Raw genomic sequence first — 10,412 nt, 5'->3', positions numbered from 1 at the left:
TCTGCATTTTCTGAAAAAAACCTGTTTAACTGAAAAAATTCCCAGTCAGCTCTTGATCAGAGGTTGAACTGGCAGCCTTGCATGCTGATTTTTTTTTCCACCAACCAGATGTACACATAGCAATGGCAATGCCACTCTTGCCCCACGTGCCTTCATCTCAATTCATAGACACACCCATCAATGGAGGAAAAAAAGTTCTGTCTCCATGGACAGACTTGGCATTGGTTGGAAAGCCACCATCACCAACGAACAGATCTGAGAAATCACCATCTTGCAGCTTGCTTTCCCCAGAATCAGAAGGATGCTCTGGATTTGTTTGGAGCATATGTGCTGTCCTTGTTCTGTGCCCTCCCTGCGTCGCCTGAAGAGCTAATTGTGGCAGGCAGAAGGTGCGAGGGAAGGGTAGAGGAGTTGATTGGCAAGGTACTCCCACTATTTTTTCCCACGGAGTTGGTGCCTCTGGCTGCAGATCAGGCCACCTTTCAATGTATTTTTGTTTTATGGTTAGAAAATTCTGAGTGCATATTTATCATACTGGTGCTTCTTTTCTTCAACAGAGCACTAAATGTTTTGCTTTTTAAAGCTGACACGTAAATTAAACTTTTTATGGTAGATAAGTAATGAAACTCAGTCTCTGAAAGATTCTCGCTCACATCTGTGTATTTGCTGAAATGACCAGATGCTGCAAGCGATTAAGTGAAAGGAATTCCCTACAGAGCCTCAGCAAGAAATAATTGAGCCAAATGCCATGGAGGAGGTATCATGCTCTGCTGAGGATTATTAAACAGGTGACACATGAAACTTGATGGCATCCAGAACTGATCAAGAATTACAAGGTCTGAATAGTGGTACTGAGTGTAAAGGTAACAGTGGGGGTTTTAGACAGAGGAAGAGATGGACTTTTGGCTTGTTTTCTTTAATGTGACCAAAATATGTGCAAGATTATCTTGGAAACCAATCTTTTTCTAACCCCTGGATTCTTAGTAGAAGGTGAGTGATGGATTTGTTTTATCCTTTGGGTTTCCTCTATCAGTAAAAATTTCCACTTGTTACTTTTTGTCATGTGTATTTTTGAAGGTTCCTGCTGTGCGTCATTTGAAGATGGATTTTTCTTGTTCTCTTCATGTCCCCTTGTTAATAATTACATCTGATTTGTTGGGCACGAGCTTTTGAACGTGTTTATTAGACTTAGATTCCAGTGGGGTCAGCCAAGTGACTTTCTGCTGTGATCTCCTCTTCCATGTGGAAGACTCAGCTTACCTTCTGCCCTGGGTTTTTCACTGTCTTGGGCCTATCACAGATTCATAGCTCATAAGGATCCATGGTGATCATCTGGGCTGCCCCCCACCCTTCATCCTTTTCCTATAACACAGGCCACAGGGTGTTCCTGAATTAATCTGTTTGAACTAGAACTTGAGGGACTGGGAGCACGTGTTAGGGACCTGTTGAGTTGCTGGTCAGGAGGAGTGTCTCACTCATGAGATACCGGTGCAGTAAAGAAGCTGGCAGCAGATCAGAGGCTAGTCCACTGAGGCTTTAAGCAGGGATATTTTTCCACAGCACATAATGCAAAGTGAATAGGAGGCCCTCGTGAGCTGCTCAGGGCCTGAGGCAGTGGCTTAGCCTGCTTACTCCTGGCACTAACTGCATCTGATCATCAGAGGCTGGTGCATAAAAAAATAAGAGACCTTCCAAGAGTCATTGTTGCCTTATCAGACACTGGTATTCAGTAAGGATCATTGCTACTTAGGGGTTTATTTGTAACGTTATAATCATCTGCATGATGACGTCACAGGTAGAAAACAGCAACCTCAAATGAACAGCAAGCAGCAAAGGGGGAAATAGAACTACAGACAATATAAAATAGTCCATTTTCTCCATAAAAGGGTAGTGGATATTTAACAAGTTTGGCTGAGAAGTAGCCAACTCTTGCTAATCAATTACTTTGCTGCTTAGTTCTTAATGAATCATGCTCCCTTTCTTTATGTTGTTTGGCAAATCAGTTACTTTGGGCCATTCTGACAACTCGAATATCTTTGATTGGGGGACTGTGGTATTAAGGAATGACTGCAGTTCTTACAGGTTTGATGTTTTCTGTTATTGGTTGAACCTCTCTAGTCTAGCACTCTCTCGTCTGGCAACATCCGTAATCTGGTATGATTTAGTTAGCCAGAAGACCATTTATCATGGGTGTAGCCAAGTTTCCCATGATCCTATAAAGTTTGTTTCCAGCCACTAGTCTTGGCTTGCAGAGTTCTGATGCAGCTTTAATTTACCCCGAACGTCTTCTAAGAGCCCATTAAGCAACAGATGTGTTGGTAATGCTGCTAGACAATACTGACCTCCCATAGTCTGGCATATTCTCTCGTTCAGCACTAGTCAGATCCCATGGGTGCCAGACTAGAGAGGTTAAACCTGTACTTACACTGCTGTCTTGTTCGAGCTCACAACTGCTTAGGTTATGTCATCGCTGCAAGTATAAATTACAATATTACAGTATCACTTTTTCTTCTCTTAATATGGCAATAAACATGAGAACTGTTTCAGAGGACAGGACTGATGGTCCATCAGGTCTGATGGCTGTGGCTGTTTCTGAATGTTGCAGTGAAATCCTTAAATCTCCTACATTGCAGTAACTGTGAAATTTGATTACATGTTGGGAAGTTTATTTAAACTGGTGACCAGCTTACACCCTGAGATACAAGAATTGTGAATCCTTATGATTTTTATTTTACGTCTCTTCTTTCCCATGCAACTGTCTGGGCTTTTAAAAAGTTAATGTACAGGATTATTATGGTAAAATTTTCAAACTATACCTCATAAATTGAATCATAGACTACTAGAACTGGAAGGGCCCTCAAGAGGTCGTCAAGTCCAGTTCCCTGCTCTTACAGTAGGACCAAGCACCATAAATAGTTTCTGAAAAATAAATGTGTGCTCAATACACCTAGCTTCCAATTTTTGCATGCACAAATGGGTGCTATTGGGGGAAATAGGATATTTGTATAAACAAATAACACTCTGCATGCAAACACCTGTACTGTGTGTTCAGTGGGGAAAGTACCTGTTTTGTAGCAACACCTCTAAGCTTTAAAACGTATCCCTCAGCATGCACTCACAAGGTAGACTCGCTTTTCTCTCCTATTAATGATCCTTCCAGTTTTGCTGTCCACTGAAATCTCAACTTCTCCCCTCCCCAATTTCTCATCTCTTGCAGATGTCAATGAATGTGAATCTGGGAATGGTGGTTGTGAGTTCCAGTGCTGCAATACTATTGGCAGCTTCTACTGCAAGTGCCCCAGTGGCCTGAGGCTGAAGGGCGATGGGAAGGTGTGTGAAGGTAAGAATGGGGTGGCAGCCTGCTGACCTAGGCTAGCCACTGGGGGATTTGATGAATTCTCTTGGCTTCTACAGCTTTGTGTTTGTTACAAAGAACTGGTTTGTACCCTTAGAAATTACAAAGCCAGACCTTGCCACATTTATAGCAGAGTAATGCTTAGGGATTTTTACAGAACAGATCAGATCTCCCTGTGACTTGTAGAGTAAGAATCAGCTCTTGTAGTGGGTGCATTTAATTGTCTGTAATGTTGAGACCCTTCTGCTTTAGGAATCTTTATTCTCCTCTTTCTGTACAATCCAGCTGGTTTTAAAATAGGGTCTTTCACATAGTAACAGAGAGTAAGCCGTGCTAGTCTATACACTATCAAAACAAAAAGCAGTCAAGTAGCACTTTAAAGACTAGCAAAATAGTTTATTAGGTGAGCTTTCGTGGCACAGACCCACTTCTTCAGACCATAGCCAGACCCGAACAGACTCAATATTTAAGACACAGAGAACCAAAAACAGTAAGCAAGGAGGACAAATCAGAAAAAGATAATCAAGGTGAGCAAATCAGAGAGTGGAGGGGTGGGGGGGAAGATAAAGAATTAGATTGAGTCAAGTATGCAGACGAGCCCCTAAAGTGACTCAGAAAGTTCCCATCACGATTTAAACCATGTGTTAATGTGCCAAATTTGAATATAAATGTCAGTTCGTCCACTTCTCTTTCTAAAACGGTGCGATAATTTCTCTTCAGTAACACACATACCTTGAGGTCACTGACAGAATGCCCCATTCCATTAAAATGTTGACTAACTGGTTTGTGGATCTGGAGTGTTTTGATGTCTGTTTTGTGCCCGTTGACCCTTTGTCTAAAGGAGTTAGAAGTCTGTCCAATATACAAAGCATCTGGGCATTGTTGGCACGTGATAGCATATATGATGTTAGTAGAGGAGCATGAGAAAGTGCTCATGATTCTGTGAGTATCCTGGTTAGGTCCAGTGATGGTATTTCCAGAGAAGATATGTGGACAAAGCTGGCAGCGGGCTTTGTTGCAGGGAAAGGTTCCAGGACTGGTGTTCCTGGGGTGTAGACTGTGGCTGTTAGTGAGGATCCTCATGACGTTGGGAGGCTGTCTGTAGGAGAGAGCAGGCATGTCACCCAGGGCCTTCTGGAGTGTAGCATCCTGATTAAGAATAGGTTGTAGGTCTTTAATAATTCGTTGCAGTGGTCTGAGTTGGGGGCTGTAGGTGATGACCAGTGGTGTTCTGTTCTTGGCTTTTTTGGGCCAATCTTGGAGTAGCTGGTTTCTGGGTATGCGTCTGGCCCTGTCGATTTGTTTTTTTACTTCTCCTGGTGGGTAATTCAGGTTTATGAATATTTGGTAAAGTTCTTGTAGTTTTTGGTCTCTGTCAGTTGGATCAGAGCAAATGCGATTATACTGAAGAGCTTGACTGTAAACAATGGATCTAGTCACGTGTGCAGGATGGGAACTAGAAGGGTGTAGATAAGTATAGCGATCAGTAGGTTTTCAGTACAGTGTGGTACTGATCAGGCCATCCTTGATTAGTACTGTAGTGTCCAGGAAATGTATCTCTTGCATGTTGTAATCGAGGCATAAGTTTATGGTGGGGTGTAGATTGTTAAAGTCTCTGTGGAATTCTTCTAGAGCCTCTGTACCATGGGTCCAAATCATAAAGATGTCATCAATGTATCTTAAGTAGAGGAGTGGTAATAGGGGACGAGAGCTGAGGAATCGTTGTTCCAGGTCAGCCATAAATATATTAGCATATTGTGGGGCCATACGGGTGCCCATAGCAGTTCCACTAATCTGGAGGTATAAGTTGTCCCCAAAACGGAAATGATTGTGTGTGAGAACAAAGTTACAGAGGTCAGACACCAGATTGGCTGTGGTGGCATCAGGGATGGTGTTCCTGATTGCTTGTAATCCATCTTTATGTGGAATATTAGTGTACAGAGCCTCTATATCCATTGTGGCAAGGATGGTGTTATCAGGAACTTTTCCAACGTTTTGTAATTTCCTCAGGAAGTCAGAGGTGTCTCGGATATAGCTGGGAGTGTTGGTGGCAGAGGGTTTTCAAACCAGCTGGCAAAGAGGGTGCTGTTGTCGTCCTGAATATGTCAGACTATGAACAGGAGGCAGCCAGACAACTCTCCAACACCACATTTTACAGAGCTCTCTCTGCTGATCTCACTTTGGAATTCCAAAGGAAATTACAACAACTACTGAAGGAACTCCCTGCTGCTACTCGGGACCTCATTAACTCAGACACACCGTCTGAGCCGCAGCCTGGATTATTCTGTTTACTTCCCAAAATCCACAAACCTGGAAACCCTGGACACCCTATCATTTCAGGTATTGGCACCCTTACCACCGGACTATCCAGTTACGTGGACTCCCTCCTCAAACCCTATGCCACCAACGCTCCCAGCTATATCCGAGATACCACTGACTTCCTGAGGAAATTACAAAACATCGGAAAAGTTCCTGATAACACCATCCTTGCCACAATGGATGTAGAGGCTCTGTACACTAATATTCCACATAAAGATGGATTACAAGCAATCAGGAACACCATCCCTGATGCCACCACAGCCAATCTGGTGTCTGACCTCTGTAACTTTGTTCTCACACACAATCATTTCCGTTTTGGGGACAATTTATACCTCCAGATTAGTGGAACTGCTATGGGCACCCGCATGGCCCCACAATATGCTAATATATTTATGGCTGACCTGGAACGATTCCTCAGCTCTCGTCCCCTATTACCACTCCTCTACTTAAGATACATTGATGACATCTTTATGATTCGGACCCATGGTACAGAGACTCTAGAAGAATTCCACAGAAACTTTAACAATCTACACCCCACCATCAACTTATGCCTCGATTACAACATGCAAGAGATACATTTCCTGGACACTACAGTACTAATCAAGGATGGCCTGATCAGTACCACACTGTACCGAAAACCTACTGATCGCTATACTTATCTACACCCTTCTAGTTTCCATCCTGCACACGTGACTAGATCCATTGTTTACAGTCAAGCTCTTCGGTATAATCACATTTGCTCTGATCCAACTGACAGAGACCAAAAACTACAAGAACTTTACCAAATATTCATAAACCTGAATTACCCACCAGGAGAAGTAAAAAAAACAAATCGACAGGGCCAGACGCATACCCAGAAACCAGCTACTCCAAGATTGGCCCAAAAAAGCCAAGAACAGAACACCACTGGTCATCACCTACAGCCCCCAACTCAGACCACTGCAACGAATTATTAAAGACCTACAACCTATTCTTAATCAGGATGCTACACTCCAGAAGGCCCTGGGTGACATAACTGTTCTCTCCTACAGACAACCTCCCAACCTCATGAGGATCCTCACTAACAGCCACAGTCTATACCCCAGGAACACCAGTCCTGGAACCTTTCCCTGCAACAAAGCCCGCTGCCAGCTTTGTCCACATATCTTCTCTGGAAATACCATCACTGGACCTAACCAGGTTATTCACAGAATCACAGGCACTTTCTCATGCTCCTCTACTAACATCATATATGCCATCATATGCCAACAATGCCCAGATGCTTTGTATATTGGACAGACTTCTAACTCCCTTAGACAAAGGGTCAACGGGCACAAAACAGACATCAAAACACTCCAGATCCACAAACCAGTTAGTCAACATTTTAATGGAATGGGGCATTCTGTCAATGACCTCAAGGTACGTGTGTTACTGAAGAGAAATTATCGCACCGTTTTAGAAAGAGAAGTGGACGAGCTGACTTTTATATTCAAATTCGGCACATTAACACATGGTTTAAATCGTGATGGGAACTTTCTGAGTCACTATAGGGGCTCGTCTGCATACTTGGCTCAGTCTAATTCTTGATGTTCCCCTCCACCCCTCCACTCTCTGATTTGCTCACCTTGATTATCTTTTTCTGATTTGTCCTCCTTGCTTACTGTTTTTGGTTCTCTGTGTCTTAAATATTGAGTCTGTTCGGGTCTGGCTATGGTCTGAAGAAGTGGGTCTGTCCCACGAAAGCTCACCTAATAAACTATTTTGCTAGTCTTTAAAGTGCTACTTGACTGCTTTTTGTTTTGATGGTCTTTCACATAGGTTACGTCTCACAATGATTTGCAAGATAAATATTCGTGTAGATAGTGTCTGGGGGTGGGAGGAGTGGGAATAATAGGGTCTGGGGAGGCTGGATGATGTTTTGTGAGATGGATGTGTAGGTCTGGGAGTAGAGGTTGAACCTCTCTAGTCCAGCACCCTCGGGACCTGACCAGTGCCGAATGAGAAATTTGCCAGACCATGGGAGGTCAGTGTTGTCTAGCAGTATTACCAACACTTTCACTGCTTACTGGGCTCTTAGAAGATACTTAGGGGTAAATTACAGATAAATAACAGCACAGAACACTAAAGCCAGGACTGGTGGCTGTAAACAAACTTTATCGGACTCTGGGAAACTTGGCTACACCCATGATGGGTGGACATCTGGCTAACTAAAATCATGGGGGGTATGGATGTTGCTGGACCAGAGAGTGCTGGACCAGAGAGGTTCAACCTGTAGTACTGTGGAATGTATAGGGGCGTATTTCGGGGCAGTGTATGTGACTGCAAAAAGAACAGTAGAGATGTCATCTTTTGGCCACAGCAGTAACTGCAGTTCTGTACCCCTGAGATCATGCCACAATCGGGTAGAATTCTTCTTCTCTTTCGTAATTTCAGGGTGTGAAATAAGATTTGAATCCTGCTTAGAGCCAACATCCTGCCTTCCTGAGACGGACTTAACAGGACATTGGGTTTCACTTAAACACAGCTTAGCATATTGTGTGAGAACAAGCCTGGAACTTTTGTTTTCCTTTATTATAAGAATTGTAACTAGGCAAGCAAATACCGAGCATACACCCACTACATGCTCCATAAGTGATTGCTTGCAGCTTTACTGCTTGGTTTCACTTATTCATTTAATTACGGTACGCCTTTTATCCCATCACCTAGGATGCCTTTCATTTGAAAACCCCTTCTGACTACTGGGAGGTATCTTAAATTTCAGCCAGATTTCCAAGGGAATGAAAGACCATTAGCTAGGAGAGGCCATCTGGTGTCTCTCCCTTTCTCTCTGTCAGGCAACATATTATTGTCTTGCTGCTAATAGAACTTTCTTTTTGTGACGCAAAATCACTGAATCCTCCCTCTTTGGAAATGTAACAGTTCTGTTAGTGCCTTTTCCCAGCTGTGTACCATCTGTGAGTGGAGAAGGGCTGCTTGTGGTTTGAAAGCATTTTAGCCTTCTTGACTCTGTTTTGGAAAACTTTGGTACTGAGCTGGTTTTAAATGGGCAGATTTGTTCTGATCATTCGAGGAAAGGGGGATATATGCTTGGAAAACAGGTGGTTGTTTATATTTGTAGGTTAAAGAAGCCTGCTCTCAGTAAATAACTATACTCTGCAGTTTTCTGCACTAATGCTCCCATATACTAAAGCTGGCCTTAGTAATATAATTTCTCAATTATGTAGCAGTACTGACACCACCAGTTGGGACAACAGCTGTAAGAACATTTTCTTTGACTGGGATGAGGCAGACAGACTTGCTAATTATTTAGCTTGTTAAATTTTCTTGAGTCTATTCATCTAGGTGAGAGAAGGAGCAATGTGAAATATGTGAACGTAGAAAGATTTCAAGTGATCTTTGTGGGTGTTTCTAATTTTGGGAAAAAATTTATGGTTTTGAGTGGAAATCTGGCAGAATTTGATCCTTCGCTCTGGGAGGTTGGAGGGTGTTCAGAGAGAGAACAGCCTCTGTTGAAAGATGTCTTTATTTCTTTCCAGTTCCTGCTAATTTACTGCATGGTGTCTGAAACCTAAAACAAACATCCTGGAAAGGCAGAATTGCCTTGAATTTTCCAACATCAAATCCAGGCTCGAATAAAACAATCTTAAATCAGCCAGCACCTTTGAGGTTTGAGTGTAAGTTAGCAGGCCGTAAAATGGAGCCTGTGATGCCAAAAAAAAAAGTCTTCTCTGTGCCAGGGCTGAAGTACCCATTCCCTTTACCCACTTCCACTTAACATTCTCCTTTTATGAGTACTCACCTATTCTTTTTCCACCAGGACTTGCCAGGCCTAGAAGATTAGTCTTCCCATTTTCTACCAGGCTTCTCTTACTGGGCTCCATCTAAACAGTGGTAAGCTGGCACTGGCTTCCTTGGAAAACTGAAATGGTCCTTTGCAGGGGTCAGAGGAATTGGAGCAGTAAGTTAAAATGAAGGGGTTATTCAAATATGGGCTGTTAGTGGATTCAAGTGTAAAAGCTGCTCCTGTAAGAAAATGTCCAGCTAAGTTGGCATTTCTGATTTCCAGGTATCTCTTTTATTTCTTTAAACTGGTGACTGTGTACTGCTGCTAGCACAGCAGTGAGGAATTAGAAGGAAAATGCTAACATCGACCCAGCCATGGTATCTAAATGTTAATATATTTGTTCAAACTTCTAGAAAAAGCACTTGCATCTTTCTCTCTTCTTGCTTTCTTCAGTCAAAGTCCCTGTCACATGCGTAATTTCTATATACATTTGCTCTTGCTTTGATGTTAATATCAAAATGCCCTTCAACAAGGGTCCATGCTATTATAAACTATAAGCTGACATCTTTTTTGTCATCTGCTGCTGGGAATTCCTTGTTGCATGTCATTTCCCTATAGCTGTCTCAGAGTGACAGAGCATGGAGTGTCATTCTAATGATCCTCTGAGAATGATGGGGTTTCTTCAAAGTCTTGTAGCCTTCTGTTTGTCATCAGTACCGTCCTCTCTTCCAAAAGTGTCTCTGAGAGGAACATTATATTTTTGTGCTTAAATTACCTTGGGAATAGTAGTTTAACCATGCGATTGAGGGTTCTGCAGACTGTGAAGATAATGGACAGCTCCTTAGCCATTAGAAATAATTGATAGATCGTTCTACAGAGGGTTAGTGGTAATGCTCAGCTCCCTGTAATATTACTCTTCTCATTTTTACTCTGTTAATACCTTTTAGCACCAGATCATGCTGTGGTTTGGTCATG

At 42.6% G+C, this 10,412-nt stretch overlaps 1 protein-coding gene across 1 annotated transcript in view; it reads left to right on the top strand.

The window, feature by feature from the left end:
* The first annotated feature begins 932 nt into the window (after positions 1-932).
* MEGF6 (multiple EGF like domains 6) overlaps positions 933-10,412 on the top strand; it is a 119,948-nt gene continuing 110,468 nt past the window's right edge. Inside the window, exons 1-4 of the mRNA XM_075017981.1 lie at positions 933-990; positions 3,218-3,340; positions 8,996-9,129; positions 9,487-9,544. Coding sequence (XP_074874082.1) covers positions 933-990; positions 3,218-3,340; positions 8,996-9,129; positions 9,487-9,544 — 373 coding nt within the window. The remainder of the gene's footprint in view (positions 991-3,217; positions 3,341-8,995; positions 9,130-9,486; positions 9,545-10,412) is intronic.

Source organism: Carettochelys insculpta, chromosome 23 (genome assembly GCF_033958435.1).
Source record: "Carettochelys insculpta isolate YL-2023 chromosome 23, ASM3395843v1, whole genome shotgun sequence".
In the NCBI taxonomy this organism is placed as follows: Eukaryota; Metazoa; Chordata; order Testudines; family Carettochelyidae; genus Carettochelys; species Carettochelys insculpta.
Note: the sequence above shows the minus strand (reverse complement) of the source record. Positions and strands in the feature narration are given on the sequence as shown.